This window comes from Xyrauchen texanus, chromosome 37, assembly GCF_025860055.1.
Source record: "Xyrauchen texanus isolate HMW12.3.18 chromosome 37, RBS_HiC_50CHRs, whole genome shotgun sequence".
NCBI classification, from domain to species: Eukaryota; Metazoa; Chordata; class Actinopteri; order Cypriniformes; family Catostomidae; genus Xyrauchen; species Xyrauchen texanus.
In genome coordinates, this window is record NC_068312.1 from 11,563,589 (window position 1) to 11,581,643 (window position 18,055).

Here is an 18,055-nt window from a genome sequence, read left to right on the forward strand (position 1 = left end):
TATAACGATATTGACGATATTCAAGTCCTTTTTACTCTAAATCTCCTCCTTGATCAGCCCGACCATTAGATGGTGGTATGCATGAAAACTGTGAATGCAAAAAAAAAAAAAAAAACAAGAATACAGAATAGACCTTAAATAAGTCCTTAAATAAGGACTTAAATATTGATGTTTCTCACCCACACCTATCATATCGCTTCTGAAGACATGGATTTAACCACTGGAGTCCTATGGATTACTTTTATGCTGCCGTTATGGGTTTTTTTGGGCTCCAAAGTTCTGGTCACCATTAACTTGCATTGTGTTGACCTACAGAGCTGAAATATTCTTCTAAAAATCTTTGTTTGCATTCAGCAGAAGAAGAAAGTCATACACATCTGAGATGGTATGAGGGTGAGTATATGATGAGAGAATTTTACCCTTTAATATATTTATGTAATGTGTCCCATGGCTGTACCCTTTTCTGTTTTTTGTTTTTCCTGTATGCTGTACAGCATTACATATCAATAAAAAATGCAGGTAAATAGTAATTCCCAATGTAAAACCATGCATATCATAATTATAATTGTAATATTTGGTAACTTCTAGATAGTCATTTAAAGACTTCCACTGTGAAATGTCATAGAAGAGAGACAGTTTAGTTTTGTACACTCATGTCTATGGGTAAATTTACCAAATTTTAGGAGACCATTCAGAATAGTGTCATCCAGTGCATCATATTTGATGGGAATTAAAACGAGGCTGTCTTTAATGGCATAAACTATATAAAGCTGTATAAACGGATTAGATCCCATCTAATATTTTCATTGTAGAGACTATAAATCTATCATTACAGCCACATTTATAAAGCAGTGTTAGGAAACTTTCTAAATTCCTATCAGCAGCCCACATGAATCATTGTTAAAGCACATGTTTTAAAGACTGTTTCAGCAAGACAAAAATAGAAAGTGGTCATCTGAGCAGTCGTTTTAAAGGCCGATTAGTTATCATCTCTCAGATTTACACACTGGAGAGGATCAGTCTGCAATTATTCAGACAGATCAATTAATAATATCAGTTTATTAGTAAACTTTGCATCTACACTGGCTATAAACTTGGGAGTTAACCTCAAACACTAAAAAACATACAGTAGAGGATGTACATCTAACAACAGTGGCAAATGAATGATAGATTTCCTTAGCTCTATTTGATAAACACTTTAACAAGAGCTAACTGCTCAAAACAGCCTTTATCAATGATGAGAATGTGAACAGTCAGTGATGCTCTCAGTGTCAGTGTACTGTACTGTATGTCCCACCCCAAGCTACAGTTCTGTAATCTGATTGGACAGCGTGTATGTCAATAAAACAAGGGCCACTTTTGATAGGCTTTATTTGCTTTGGAATATGTCAATTTACATATTACATTGAGACAGAAGTTACGTAATTGCCAAATGCAAAACGGTGTGTATCGCTCTCAGCTTTTCTTATTTATGTCACACACGATACATTCAAGTAAATTTCTAAAACAAACAAAATAATTTAGAATTAATGCAATTTTTTCCAAACCTTTATTTTGCATCAGATCATTGATAAGGCACAATCTTAACATCTATGACAAATATATTACTGAAATTGGTACAAAAAGGCTGCTAACATTTTTAAATTGACGTGAGTGACAAAAATATAAATATTTAAGATATTACTGAAATCTCCCTTTTTTAACTTCGAGATGACAATTAAAACAATAGTTAAGATAACATTGAATTTATACTGACCATCAGAAGTTAGGCCTACCAAGAGGCAAAGAAAATTGCTCATGCAAATATCACAATGTCACATGAAACCATAATGCACAAAATGTACATTCTTTCTAAGAAAAAATATTATATACATGTGGCACACTTTGTGCAGGCCACAACCTTCATGTATTTGACTGCAGATTTTTTGTTGCTGTCATAGTTTCAGATGACACCTCAAACCAAAAACTACTGACATCATATACATCCAAAATAAAATAGCACATGGACATCTGTAATGACATTATGTTGATAACTATATCAATCTTCATGGCTAAACTGATAAGAATGGTTAATGACGCTGGACATCATGATATTAAATGCTTCATTCATTTGAATTTCAAGAGGAGGACTGGTTCTTTGATAATAGTGAGTATTTACCCAATTTGAGGGAGATTTCTGGCTTGTAGGGGTAAAAGGCAAATATGTTTGTAACATTTGACAAAATTGTAAATAAGCTCATCACTGTAATGCTAAAAGGTGTTTAAACCATAAGCATCTTTGGCATGCAAACATCCCTGAAAACACTCTTTAAAGGTATTCTTTTCATTTTGATTAAAGTTTAAGCTAAAGACAGGCAATGCATTTCGCTTCTGATTTTGTCACAATGTGACAAAGGTCTAAAAATAACAGCACTAAAAAATTGTAACTTATGGGCCTTGGATGAACCTTGGAAGATCTTACACTGACCACACAATTCCTGGGATTGTTCATTCTTGATTTGCATGAGACAATGTTATTTGATACTCTTGAGGAACAAAAGATCAAGGAATAGCAAACTGCAAATTACTTGCTATTGGATAACAAACTTTTGGACATGATTTGAAGGGAGTAATAACAATTATTGGTAGATCGCAAATTCTTAGTAATAGCAATGCATTTATTGGGCTGAATGAAGCTTGGTAATTTACAAAATATGTTATAAAAATGATGAGGCCACCAATCCGCTGTAAAATACTGATTATCATAAAATTGCATAGGCTAATAACAGTTCCACCAAAATATTAATACTGATATGTATAATATAAATACATTATTATTCATAAGAATACGTAAAAAGCTCACATAAGCCATCAGGTTGCGACATGAGAAAAACAGGCCTGAACGAAGTGCTAAAATGTCCATGTTATACATGGTACTACAACAGAACAAGTAGGGACAAACAATCATCCAATCCCTCAGTCACTACAGAGTGACCACTGCAGCAGTTGTCTCTTTGATGATATCATTTGTCCAACAACGGCATTTATTTTCAGTGCATTTGATCAATGGCAGAAATTACCCAGTAGAGGACACTATGATTCAACATTTTTCCCAAGCGTTTGCTTTCTGCTCAACAGCGTCAGCAGAAAAGAACAAAATCCTTACTACCAATAAACATTGGATGGAATTTCTGGAATGGAAGTCATAGCTTTCCATATTCATGTTGGACTGACCATAGGATGCATGCTTATTAGTGCTAGAGTTAATGAAGTTCAATTAACACTGTAATGTCAAACAATACATACATAACATATAATGTACATTCTTACAGACATATAAATGAAACAAGATACTCATCTTGGGAAACAAACATAGCTGTCTCCACATGGACTTGAAATCCATCTTGATCGATATGCATAGTCAGAAATGAAACTTAATGCTCACATATCACTTGGCATATTCAAAATCAAAAGATTTTTGTTCATAGCTTTCGAACAAATTTGTTAGATTAAGTGGTATTACAGACAAACAAAAGCACAAAAACTATTTTGCATATTTTATTACACCAACTCCTCCGCCAATCTATTTTTAGAGGCGTCAGGTTTTGTATACACACCCCTTTTCTTTTTTCATATTTCTAAAATGTAACTTGGCCTCATAATGTCCTTCATTTGACACCACAATGTCTAGAGCTCCTGAAAGCATTGCCGACAAACAAGTGACTATTATCTGGCATCCACGTTAGTTTGACTGTTCCAAAAATGACCTATCACTTACCCACCCTCATATTGTTCCAAACATGTATGACTTTATTCCTGTGAAACACAAAATGATATTTTAGGCAGAATGTTTCATTGCATACAACAACATTAAAAAAAAAAACTTTAAAAAAAAATGCAATGAAAACATTCTCAGCTTCTCTAGTTATGTTCTGAGGAAAACAGTCATGAATTTGTAACAGTATGAGGGTGAATTATTTGATTTTTGGGTGAACTATCCTTCAATAGTGCACTCAGTAATTTTTATGCGTGTCGTCTTGGACTTACACTGACACCTAGTGGTGTGGATGCAGCAACATTTAAATGCAAATGTTTTCAGATACCGATGCCATTATAGAACTTCACTATTCACAGTCAGCCATGATTCAGTTTATTCCATGAGTGAAAGTGTCCAATAACAGGCTGGTTACTGAGATTAAGCTAGTAGTATTCAGCTGGTCATGTGATGCTAACATGGCCGCTTCCATGAGGAAACCCTCTCCTTGTAGAATAAAACAGCTTTTATAAGGTTACTGATATGACTACAGTCTTCATCCCATGTGAGTGTTCATGATTTTATACATAAGTTTCAAAATTACAATTCTTTTATCAAGGAGTAAACTTTTTAATGAGCCAAAAATTATCGAGTGCACCTTTAAATATGCAAAGTTGATCATAAAACAAGCCAAATGTTACTCTTGTGGAGAGATAAGCACACCTGTTACACTTTCAAAAAACTTTAAACATCAGTTCTTACAATTATACCACAGCTCACTATTATACTGTTGTCTCACTTTTCCAAACCCTGCTCTTCATACTAACCGAACCCTGTGATTGGTCCGTCCCGCTAGTGTCCAGTTCTATCACAGAACCATTTAGTGTTCCATTTGGTGCTGAAACTGTTGACAATGAAGCTGTCGCAGTGACTGTCCCGGTGACATTCATTGTCATGTTAAGAGGGAATGAGCTCCGCTTGGATTCTCTTTCAGACACAGCCGCCAGTTTCAGATTGTCTTTGCTAGCACTGCGCCGTTGAGCATTCTGCTGCATGGCAACCCTACTGGCCACCGACGGCAAGAGTGGAAAAGGTTTCCTACTTCCACTGCTACCTCCGTCGCTTCCTTCTGAAGGGCTTGTCATGAGTCCCTCCCCTCTGTGCCGCCCATTGGTTAGAGGCCCATTTTGGCTCTCTGAATGGCTATTCCGTAGACTTCCATTCTCACTGGAAGCATGTTTGGGTAGATGGTGGATATTTAATTGCTCTGTCCCAGAGGGTCCTAAAGCGCTCATGCTACCTCCTCCACCTGCTCTGAGAGCTTTGAGGCGATAGTGCCCTCTGCCATCGCCTCTGTGATGGTACTGGCCATTGCCACCCTTGGTTCTACTACAAGCCTTCCTCCTTTGAGGCTGCTGAGCAGGCAGAGTGCTGCTCAGACTGGGCAGCATATTATTGGCAGGTTTGTTGTTGGTATTGTTCTCTGTGCTTGTACTTGTATTAGTTCTTGTTGGTGCTCGGGTTGCATTGTTCGCATTGTCTTGTGTCACCTGGAGAAGGTTGGTGAGTTTGCACGTTCCAGCACCAATGCTACTAGTTCCACTTGGAGTAGATGAGGACCTGGCTGAAGAAGAGTAATGGTTGGGGTCTGTTGGCGGATGGCAGGCTACAAAAAGCTGCGAGCCTCTATCTGAGCTACTTTGAACTCCAACGGTTGCAGTACAGGGGTGGCTATAGGCTGGCATGGGTTGAGACTGATGATATCCAGGACAACAGCCTAGCCATGCTGCCTGGACATCCAAACGCTTGAAACAATGATGGAGCACCAAGAAAATCCCTAATCCGGTGGCAGTTCCCCCATAGAGGCAACTCAAGAGCTTTTGCTCTCTGTCAACATGCCAAATTGCCATAGCACCGCAACACCACAGTCCCACAAACACAAACTGCGTTGCCACCAGCACCAAACACTGTACCTTCAACGAGTACTGGTCTTCCACCGCTGCATGTACCGGGCCCACAACAGAATCCGTCGAGAGCAGACTGGTGCTGCCGCTGAGTGCTGGTTGGCTCTCCGGCAAGGGGGAGGGGCTGGAGGCGGGGCAATGAGGATCTTTGGGACTCTGGAAGTTTCGGTGCCTCAGGCAAAACACAGTGCACAGGAAGTAGATCCAGGTCACCAGAATAATCAATCCAGCTGGAATGTAGAAAGCACCGAAACTGGGTTTCCATACCAACCAGCAGCTGCGGAGGAGTCAGGAGCAGTGAAAAAGGTCAGAGAGGGCAAAGGCTGTAATTACTCAAATTACAGAAACACAAAGCAAGCTCTGTATTAAACAGGCACATTTTAAAGTGGCTTTAAAGGAGTGGGTCAGCATGTGTAATACATTTGCAATAAGTATCAGAGAGTCAGTTAAAGAACAGAAGCTAATATGTTACAAATAAATGTTACATTAAGTATGCCACCAGTCTAAATGACTATAACGTGACAAAAACACTGTAAAATTTGCAATAAAAATATCACATGGTGAGAGGCCTCTTTGTAATTTGTATCACTTAATTCATGCTTAAATACTGTTAACACTGATATGAAATCTGAAATCATTCTTATTGTAGAATGGAGAGTTATGGTCCTGGATGCTGACTGGTCAATACAGCGCTCTAGCCCTGTGAAAATATTATGTATTTTAAAGTATACAAAAATATGATTATGTTCCGGGTCCTATTGCAAACAAATCAAAAGCTGCACCAATAGACTGACATGTATTAAGCATGCCATCAGTGCCGTAGCTAGTGGGGTGAAAGTTGGTAACAATTCTACGGGCCCAAAGGTACAGGGGGTCCCACAACAAATTCTAAACAGTATTTTTTAATAGGAAAGGGGTCCAGAGCAATATACAGTCAGGCAATGACGAGACGAGAAGTGCTATGCTCCATCACGGAACATCACAGATAGGACAAAGCACACAAAACGTGTCAAGCAGTTAATAGATGTGGAAATCCAAAGCTTTGAATCTATTCACCACTGTAAACCCTAATGTTGTCATTACTGGAAAAATCAAGTTGTTTTAATTATACATTACTCGAAAAGTCGAAAAGTTTTTGGGTTCGTTACTCAAATATAAGTTAATTGAACTTATTTTTCTCAACAAAAAAATCCATAGACTTAAGATTTTAAGTGTTTATAACTCAAACTATTGAGTATAAAATTGCGGCTATGGGGAATACCCACAATGCCTTGTGCTTTAATTATTGGATTATGTTATCTTTGTTCAAAGGGAACTTATGGGAGTATTTAAATAGTTGTTATTAGCAATTCATAGAGGGGTTTTGGCTCTTTTGCAGTATTATTTGTGTTATTTTTTTGCAAATAGTTGGTTTGTGTGATGTCACCATTACGGTGATCTGTGTCCCAATTGGTCAAATTTTACCCTGTAAATAGTATTACATTTCTCGGTGTGCATACACAGGACAACTAAAGTACAGACATGCAGTATATGCATTTCTGTAGAGAAATTAGGTTCATTTGATCACTTGACCTAGAATCAGTTTTCACCTTAATGTTCTTTTAAACTGTGTTATTGTATCTAAATTTGAGACTATTCAATTAAAATTATTAAGCAACAATATTTACATTGCAAATCTCAGGTTAAGTCTACTTGCATCTAGTTACCTTAACTTAAATAGTTAAGTTCATTCTATATGAACACCAAGTTGCATAACCGTACACACAGAAAGATTTATGGGCGATTTTTATTATGCATTTATTCTGTAGAATCAAACTGTCAAAGCACAAAAAGACAAACCTGTTACTGAAAGATTGTCTATACACAATATATCTTTTATCCCAGGCTAAAGTTCATAATATGTCCCTTGATAACGATTGGGGAAAAATATAATTGAATTTAATTAAACAAAAAGAGTGGAACAGCAGAATTTTGAGCAGCCCTTTGTAGCTCAACACCTACATTACATCTACATTAAAAGAAAACAATGGTTTAGAATTGCATGCCTGATGAGTCCGGTGTGCAATCCCCTTTACTAGTAGTTGTTTTAATGTTTTACTTTCACAAGTAGTTTGAGAACATAGAATTATTACTTTAATGTTTTAAAAACAGTACTCACTAGGGAATGTTGTCTCCATAGTTATTGATGTTAACTGCTGCAGTAATACCACATATAATAAGCGGGACACCACCAGCTATCAAGTAAAACCTGCAGAGAGAAATAGAGATATAGACAGAGACAGCCAGACAATTAGAAATGTTTTAATAAATGTCATTATAAAACTGGTATGAACTGTAGGATGCTTTGTGTCATGCCTAACACCACCTCTTAACCATGGTAAAATCACTGTCATGCATATAATAGTATTTTATTTTGTGGGGACAATAAAATTAGCCCAATAAGTCTTGCACATATACAAATAAAGGACAGACTATCCCACTTTTATTGTTCAGTTGCACTATATGTTCTACAGATCTTCCCTTTTCCAGGCTTCAAAAAAGTTTGTGTGGTCTACATTAAGCCAGTTCTGTGTTCCTGTCTATCATTGAAGAGCTCAGTCTGGCCTCCAGACAGTGGAATGAAAATGAGGAAACTTATAGAATGATTTATCCCAGGGGGCAAGCGTGGGATCTGGGAAGACCTCCCTAGGGTATGTGGAGAGCACGGAGGTTCAGGGTGAAATATGTAATACAGGGAGAACTCAGACTAGAAGGAATGGATATATTTGCATGCATGACTCCAGGGCCGCAGCTCCCAAAATGCATGTTACCCATCAGAGGGTCACATTCCTCTGCATCGAGCACCAATTTGAGAGGTGCTAGCCCTGCATGTCTCTGAGGACATATGAAAAGTTAGCCTGATCATTTGTTTGATTTACAACTTCGACTGCATGTCTACTTTTCTCTTTTTCCATTCACTCCCCACCTACTTTGCACTCTCTTTCTTTCTCTATTCCTCTTTCTGACTCTGTCCATAACAGCAGATGGGTTTTAGCTTTAATGTGGACAATGGAGGTCTTTGATTAGTCCGTTTACATCATGGTGGTCCATTCAGTTGAACTCAAAAGCTCCTATTGCCCTTTTCCTCCTGTACTGCCCTATCCATCATTTCCCCACTGGAAGTGTCAATTTTAATATAAGCCTTTGCAAATGTCATGACTGAACTGCGGGTAAACATCATAATGATTTTAATGATTCTGGTCCCAATGCCAATTCCACTTACTAATTCTGGTTCCAACTATACACTGAATACAAAATAATAGGTAAATATATTTTTATTTGACTGATTTAAGTCTCCTTATCCTCCTATCACCTTGGTACCTGCCTAGCAAATAGATGGGGTTACCCTAGCAACCAAGTAACAAATCATATATCTCTGAATAAGAACATCTATCTATCTATCCATCTATCCATCCATCCATCCATCCATCCGATTATTAGAGTTCAGCACAAATTTCCAAGAGTTGAAATGAATATTGTATGTTGAAATACAACTCAGGTAAATAAATGTTAGCATATTATTAAATAAGTACTGCAATCATCCCGACGGATGGTCAATGTATGCTGGTATGCTGGTCAAAAAGCTCCTTTAGTTTGTGATTGATGATGTCTATAAATTATTTAATGTATGTTTGAATAAATCTCCTAATTCTGTAAAATGTCTAAAAATTGTTTGGAATTTAGAGTCAAGCGTTTATGAAGAAGGACGGATTAAGAACTGAGAGGCCCATGGGCCGGTACACCATGGAGGCCCCCCATGGCGTGACTACATTCACCTTTATGCACTATAGGACGCTTGGCAGATTTGGTTGGATTTTGCAAATTGACAGAAGAAAAGTTTGGAGCAATGTCTTACATGACCAATTGTATGTACTTTTTAATCATGAACTGATCCATTATCATGCGTTATTAACAGGGATGTGCACGGTATTCAAATACCAAAATCACCATTTGGTTATTCTTCATGTGTTTAGAGGTCTTCAACCCGATCTGAGTCCGATGGTACCCACGACCAGGTTCAGGTCAGTTTTTCATGTAGGCTATAGGGCAATTTATGGGCTATTCCATGTGCGTCGAGACCATGTAAACACGCACTGGATGGACGTCTTTGAACCAGCCTGGGAAAAATTACGATTTTTCCTTTGATTAAAAATATGCCTACTATGTTGCAGGCAGTGACAGAGATTATTTTTGTTCGACTTTAATGTGATTTTTTCATTTGAATATCTATGTATTGTGCTATTTAGACTCATAGCTCACTGTGCACTTTATTCCCTGCTATCTGAGTTTTTGATTGACGCATCCATGGCAATAAACGTTCATTATTCCTGAGTCCTGACTCCCGACAAAAAACAAAATAACCATTCGTGAACTGTCACGGTTAACCAAATATTACAAGGTTACCGTGCAAATATTTAGGGTATTAATGCACCTTTCTCTTTATCTTTAAACATGAAATGCAAGCAGGACTTTTTAACATCATCCATACTGTTGCACAAATTCTGTCGCTTATAGCTTTGTACACAGCCAGGGTAAATTGCATCTAATCTTTGTGTTTGAAAGCGTTTTGTGAATCAAAGGCTGTTCTCTGTAGAACAAATGGTATTTCACATAAGGCTGACATCTACATGGATTTATAATAGATATCACAAAATAATAAATAAATAAATGATTTAGAGCTCTGGGCCCTTTGGGGTTGGAGGTGCCTGGGCAACAGTCCAAATCCCTGTTTATGACAGCCACCTTTTAAATGATTATACAGTAGCTCGACTTGATCCTGGCTTGTAGTATAAATATACGTTTATAATTAAACAACTGAGACTTTTAAATTTTGACAGTTTTTATATTTTACGTGTTTTCGATAAAAACAAGTCTCAGCTTTCAAACTATGACAATTTGATCACGAAATCAAAATAATGAATGTCTTTTTGATAGTCTTTAATGCTGTGTGTGACAGATCACTGTCTCTGCCTCAGTTCAAACGGCAGCACAGATCATTATCTTCAGTTTAAGTTATAACACGAAACAAAACATGAATGTAGATCTAAGGGCATGTTGAAAGATACAGTACAACTTACAGTACATTCACACATCATCTCTCATGTATGTGCCTAGGCTGTTTCAACCAATGGGAGACGTCAGTATAACAGCTTGTGTAGAACTTGTCACCTAACGCTTAGGAAGATTTAGCCAATAATGTCCTTAGCTCATTAGTTAGCTTGAAAAATGAAAAGCTTCTCTATAGAGAAACATAGATTATGAACAAGTTTTTATGACGGCCATTTATATGATTATATTTCAACATTGATTAGAAAAGTAATAATTACATCATTAGAAAGCAGAAACTTTATTTTTGAATGTAGTGCATACAATTTAAAATGTGTCTCTGAATCAAAGCGAGGTCATAATCACAAAATCAGTCATTTTTAATAATTTTTAATAAGCCTACATTTCTTAAATTGTTTCACATATACAGTATATGCTGTTATTACATATTTAATGTGATTACATTATAAGTTGCTACAGTGTGTTCATAATGTGACAATTATATTATACGAAAAACATTATTACATTATGAGCTCAACATTTTATTTAGCTTTGAGAAAATTATTACATTCTGATTTTTTTTTTACATCAATAATGTAATTCTTATTACATTATGCTTTGTTTTTACATTATGAGTTGCTACAAATGCTAACATTCCCTCCATGATGACATCACTGACCTGAGCATTGGGCGCTGGGTTGGTTGTACAGCAGTATCGCCTTCTAGCTGTTGTGGAGACCTCAATAAAGCTTCTTTATAGATAACTCTGGCACTAACACCGATCCATAACAGAGTGGACAGAGAGGAGTAGTGAAGAACAATCCCCACCTAACAAATATACATGAGTAAACAACAAGTAAAGTCACGTTAGAATCTAAAAACAAATGAATAAGAATATTTAGATTTTATGCAGGGCAGCTGTTGGCTTGTGTTTGAAAGTGTATAATTAAAATGGGAACTTACTGCCTGGCATACTATTGGGTAGCTGGTCAAAGTGATGCCTCCAGCAAATACTGCGGATGTCATTGCGATGTGGAAACTAGTGTTTAAGAGGGTGTGCCAACTCTTCCTTGTAATTCTGATAGAACTGAAGAAAGAGAGCAATCTGTTAAGAAACTACATATTTTAAACAATCTTTGTATTTTCATATACAGTGGAGTCAAAAAATATCAGACGACAATGAAAATTATTTTTTTTGCATTTTTTTTATTTATATACAAATTTATTTTATAAAATTTTGTTTACATTTATATTATCAGCATACAAATTTGGGTCAAAAGAATGTACTGTATATGAATTTCAGAATTTCTTAGTATTTGGTATGTCCTCATATTGTAATGGCAACATGCATTCAAGCTGGTATGGATGCCACAAGTTTGTGCAAAACCCAGAGACTATTTAGCAGAGAGAGGTCACTTCTATTAAAATGAATGGGAGAAATTGTAATGTGTATTTTCATGTATTTATTATAATGTATTTTAACGGCCAATGGTAAATGGATGTAAAAAGGAAGTCCTGCACTAAAGGTAAAAGAGCCAACCACCTTTTAAATACAGACATCACCTGTCAATCAACTCGAGAATGTGCATTAACTACAGTATATAAGTCGGGAAAAGTGATTTGTTTTTAGCATGATCTTAGGTAAAGAAGCTCAGTTTACAATAACAGTATCAGATTTTACTGCTGATTTGAAATATGTTCTTTGATCATGATCTTGAGCAACTGCTTTGGAGTCTTTCCCTAATCAATTAGATAGGAGCTGTGTAACCGGTCCTGCTTGACCTGCTCCGAACGGGATTCGAACCGGTGAGCGCACTAATGAGGAGGCTGAAAGCTGCAGCCTCTAGTTTCAGCCGCTAGTGCGCCTCTTGAGGCCAGGGGAGTGAAGTTTACACATACCACACAGCTATCACATACCAGCTGGCTACCGTTACAGCTGCACTGTCATGCTACTTGTTTACATAGAAAATAGCTGCCCAGGGAGCGTTCCAAAGATGGCTGCCATGTGAAGTGACTTGATAAAAACACTTTGTCAAAAACTGATGATCCATGTAATCCATCATGATTTGAAAATGTTCCAAAGAACATGTGGAAATCTGACCTTGTACAAAGGAGTAATATCATTTCTTTGTTTGTACACTTTCTGTTTATTTCCATGTTTAAATGAAAACAATCTTTGATTTTCAATGTGGTCTGCTGAAATCGGTCTATGCTTATCGAAATGTGAACCACTGCCCCCAGTGGCCGAAGCAGGAAGTGTTGTTGACCATATAGGCATGTGTGAGCTCCTGTTTCTGGGTAAAATATGGACAAAAGCAAGCCATATTTTTTGTTTTAAATGGTGTAATACTGTCAGAAGGAATGCATTTTTATTAACCATATGATCTAGCCCAAACCTAACCATCAGTGGAGTAAAAATTAAATTTTAGAGTGAAAATGCAACATCAGAATCCCACAGAATATAATTATTTCCTGGTTTTCATGGGCCAGAACCCATGTCTTAGAGATTGATTGTGCAATGTGTTATCATTTCCCTAATTTGTAATTTGACAGAATGAGGTTGATTTCCGGACAATAAACATGTACATGAACTTTTGGAAACAGCACGTCGATTGTGTGATCATGTTGGACTAGAAACATTTTTAAATCAATACCTGTGGTGCAGTATATAGGTGATGATGATGGTGAACAGACAGAGAAGCAGCACTGCGGTGCAGGTGTAGATCACAGGGTGAAGAACTTCCACTGGAACTGGAGGAGAACCCAGGAAATCTGGCATCTCCTGAAATATGAATGAGAGGTAATAGAGGGCGAAAAGTAGTAAGAAGGAGAATATTTGGAAACATTCAGGCCCCAAAAGAGTTTCCTGGGACTCTCTATGACACAAGTGGCTATTAATCCTGCTCTGATGTAAAAATGTGGAAATATGATTATAGAAATACAGCTTGAGTGCCAAGAGGTTTCCATTATTGGTCAAAAACACCCATCTCCTATCAAAATTCATACAATTTTTCTGATAACAAAAACAGTTCAAGCTGTTCCAGCTGAATGTTAAAATCCTTTTGACAAATGTTAGGATAAAGACATGTAAAGTAAAATGTGTGTTTGTAATGAGAGACCTGTCCTCCCTATGTAAAGGAATGACTATAAAACTCCACTAGGGGTGGGCAGGCTAGAGGAACTCATTAGTAAGATAAGATTCACCACAATAGGGCTATTACAGTAATCGGTATGCTGTCATACACTAGACTTAGTTACCCAATTTTCCTACATTTTTTAGAAAGAAAGCAGTCAATGAAATGGACATGAAGTGGCCCTAAAAAGAATTAGACACTTAAAGGGATAGTTCACCCAGAAATGTAAATTGTCTCATTATTTAATCACCCTCCTGCAATTCCAGATGTGTATGACTTTATTTCTTCAGCAGTACAGAAATAAAGATTTTTAGAAGAATATTTCTGCTCTGTTGGTCCTCAAAATGCCAGAATTCTGAAGGCCCAAATGGCAGTATAAAAGTAATATATACGACTCCAGTAGTCAAATCTTTATCTTCAGGAGCTATATAGCAGGTGTGGGTGTGAAACAGACCAATATTGAAGTCATTTTTTAACAGAAAATCTTCACTTTTACTTTTGCTTCCACTTTCTGGTGTGGAAGTGACTTTCACATTCAGCCACCTACTGGCTGGGGCTGGTCAAAGGTGGAGATTGATAGTAAAAAATGACTTCAGTTTCTCACCTATCAAATTGATTCAGAATATATGGATTTGACCACTGATTTATGGATTACTTTCATACTTCCTTTATGTCATTTTTGGACATTCAGAGTTCTGTTCACCAGTCACTTGCATTGTGAGGACCAACAGAGCTGAGATATTCTTCTACAAAGTTAATTTGTGTTCTGCAGAAGACAGAAAGTCATACACATCTGGGATGTCATGAGGGTCAGTTTTTTTCAGAGAGAATTTTCATTTTTGGGTGAACCATCCCTTTAAGCCACAAGCATTTCACAAAAACATGTTAGTCATCATCAAACAGATGTTACTAAACCTAACATTAATTTTCAAACCATTTTCCTGTTACTTTTAACCAACTGGTCCCAAGTTAATTTCATTTACTCTTGCTTAGTTTGATATTTTGTTATGTGATGCAATGGCATTCATACATTTTTACACCGATCAGCCACAACATTAAAACCACCTGCCTAATATTGTGTAGGTTCCCCTCATGCTGCCAAAAGAGTGGCAACCCAAATCTCAGAATAGCATTCTGAGGCGATATAATTCTAACCACAATTGTACAGAGCGGTTATCTAAGTTACCTCATCAACAAGGCATTTCCATCAGCAGAACTGCCACTCACTGGATGTTTTTTGTTTTTGGCACCATTCAGAGTAAATTCTAGAGACTGTTGTGTGTGAAAATCCCAGGAGATCAGCAGTTACAGAAATACTCAAACCAGCCCATCTGACACCAACAATCATCCATGTGATCATCTAATCAGCCAATTGTGTGACAGCAGTGCAGTGCATAAAATCAAGCAGATATGGATCATGAGCTTCAGTTAATGTTCACATCAACCATCAGAACGGGGAAAAATGTGATCTCAGTGATTTGGACCATGGAATGATTGTGCCAGATGGGCTGGTTTGAGTATTTCTGTATCTGCTGATCTCCTGGGATTTTCATGCACAACAGTCTATAGAATTTACTCAGAATGGGGCCAAAAACTAAAAAAAACATCCAGTGAGTGGCATTTTTGTGGACGGAAATGCCTTGTTGATTAGAGATGTCAACAGAGAATGGCCAGACTGGTTTGAACTAACAAAATCTACGGTAACTCAGATAACCGCTCTGTACAATTGTGGTGAGAAGAATATCATAGGCGCTGTTTTGGCAGCATGAGGGGGATCTACACAATATTAGGCAGGTGGTTGTAAAGATGTGGCTGAAGTGGCCAGTTACTTTTGGGGGGGGCGATTTATTTCAGATTTTTCATCTCAGTATGCAGGATATCGGCTTTCTTAGAAACTTCAGTTTGTCTCAGTGAAATTCCTTGTACTGGATATACTGTACTATATGTGCTCTATATCGTATTTGCAAATTTACGTACAGTCTTGGAATATTTTAAAGGCTGTTCCAATTTTACCTGAAGTACAGCATAGTTGCTAAGCAAAGAGCATCGCAGAGTAGAGATGGATGCATCGGTATGGGCCAACTGACAGCCATTTAAACTCCAACTGCCAGAATGCTGCAGGGCATGCAAACTCCAGTGAGCAGCAACAGGTTCATTTCCAGGAGACGTGTGTCGTAATGACACAATAATGGGATCTGACTGATTCCACATGCTGCATCCATCTGAAATAGGGAAAGAAATAGGCAGTATGAAATTGAGATCTTATTGGTTGTTAAAGGGATAGTTCACCAAAATGTATTTAATAATCCCATTCCAGATGTGTATAACTTTCTTTCTTCAGCAGTACAGAAATAAAGATTTTTAGAAGAATATTTCTGCTCTGTAGGTCTATAAAATGCAAGTGAATGATGGCCAGGTCTTTGAAGCTTCAAAAAGGAGAGAATGTCTGTATAAAGGTAATCAATATGACTCCATTTAATCAATGTCTTCTGAAGCGATCCAGTTGGTTTTGGGTGAGAACAGACCAAAATATAACTCCTTTTTCACTGTACATCTTTTGTCATTGCAGTCTCTTGGCACGATCATGATTTCAAGCTTGATTACACTTCCTAGTGCTTGATGCATGTGCAGAGCGCTAGATGGCACTATAAGAATGAGACTGCTGTCAAGATGTACAGTGAAAAAGGAGTTTTATTTTGGTCTGTTCTCACCCAAAACCAACTGGATCACCTCAGAAGACATTGATTTAACTACTGGAGTTTGATGGATTATGTTTATGCTCACTTGATCTGCTTTTTGGAGCTTCAAAGGCCTGGCAACCATTCACTTGCATTGAATGGACCAACAGAGCTGGGATATTCTTTGGAAAATCTTTGTTTGTGTTCAGTGGACGACAAAGCCAAACACATCTGGGATAGCATGAGGGTGAGTAAATGATGAGAGAATTTACATTTTTGGGTGAACTATTCCTTTAATGTCTACAGATAATCAGTACCAGACAAACGTTTGGACACGCTTCACTGAAGTTGTGTTTCTAATAATAAAGAATAATTAGGAGTTTCTAAACTGTTCACTTGTAATGTACTCAATCAGATGAAAGTGATTTTTGAAAATTAGTTGAAAAAATACAGTATATACTGAATTGTACGTTTACTTAGTACAAGAATAAATTATGTCTTATAACTATTATACTGTATATGTCCAGATATCCTGGTATAATATTGGTATACAACAAGTCCAAATAATATTGTAGAGCTTTGTAAAAATGCTCAAAATGTTTCCAATGCCATGAATGTTTGAGGTCAAGGCAACCCACCAAGGCCAACATAGATAACTGGAGTGTTGACGGCACGTCTGCGGGCAAGGTCAGGAGGTCCACTAAAATTTCCGGTAAAAGGAAAGAATCTTCCATTGCGGAATGCCACAAACTGCAGCTTGCAGTCAGGAGGAGCATTCGGAGGAAAAAGCGACGCGGGGAGAGACACTGAAGCAAGGGCTACTGCGTTCTAGAAAGAGACATGAAGACAAAGTGAGGGACAGCAAAAGGTGCTTATCAAAGCAATAAGCCACTTGAGGGTGTGAATTACAGTGATTTTACCATGGTTAAAGGGTGTTATTGCATTGAATGGAAGCAACAGCAATATGATGAGACAACCATGTTTAATGAATAATAGTGTACTATATTGGGATTTTTATCAATATCTATCTAGCTTTTATTACACAGCTCTGTGGAATACTTGATTCTGATTGGTCAATTGTGGCATTTAAAAGTAAGAAATAATGTAAAGTCAGTCAGTTGTTATCGCAAAATAAACCACGAACGGTTGGTCAAGGCCCCGAAGCAGAGCAGATGGTTCTAGTATCACCCTGAAGGGCTCTTAAGGCACCCTACCACATAAATAAATAAACGGACATGATATATTGATTTTCACTGAATTATGTTGTTATGTGAGAAGAAAGAGACCACAGATTCTCCAGAAAGACCTGATTCCACCTCCAGTTAACGTATAAGTTAAGTTGGTGTTTACATTGTGAACATGATCGTCTGACTGCTCACTATTCCCAATATTACAAGCAGAGGTGGGTAGTAACGTGCTACATTTACTCTGTTACATTTACTTGAGTAACTTTTTGGGAAA

The 18,055-nt window shown here is 37.4% G+C and overlaps 1 protein-coding gene across 1 annotated transcript in view; it reads right to left on the reverse strand.

Annotated features, from left to right (window-relative positions):
- Positions 1 to 1,360: 1,360 nt before the first annotated feature.
- adgra2 (adhesion G protein-coupled receptor A2) overlaps positions 1,361 to 18,055 on the reverse strand; it is a 102,946-nt gene continuing 86,251 nt past the window's right edge. Inside the window, exons 13-19 of the mRNA XM_052109332.1 lie at positions 17,233 to 17,422; positions 15,930 to 16,138; positions 13,437 to 13,564; positions 11,746 to 11,869; positions 11,462 to 11,610; positions 7,856 to 7,945; positions 1,361 to 5,974 (exon numbers count right to left, since the gene is read on the reverse strand). Coding sequence (XP_051965292.1) covers positions 4,516 to 5,974; positions 7,856 to 7,945; positions 11,462 to 11,610; positions 11,746 to 11,869; positions 13,437 to 13,564; positions 15,930 to 16,138; positions 17,233 to 17,422 — 2,349 coding nt within the window. The 3' untranslated portion in view covers positions 1,361 to 4,515. The remainder of the gene's footprint in view (positions 5,975 to 7,855; positions 7,946 to 11,461; positions 11,611 to 11,745; positions 11,870 to 13,436; positions 13,565 to 15,929; positions 16,139 to 17,232; positions 17,423 to 18,055) is intronic.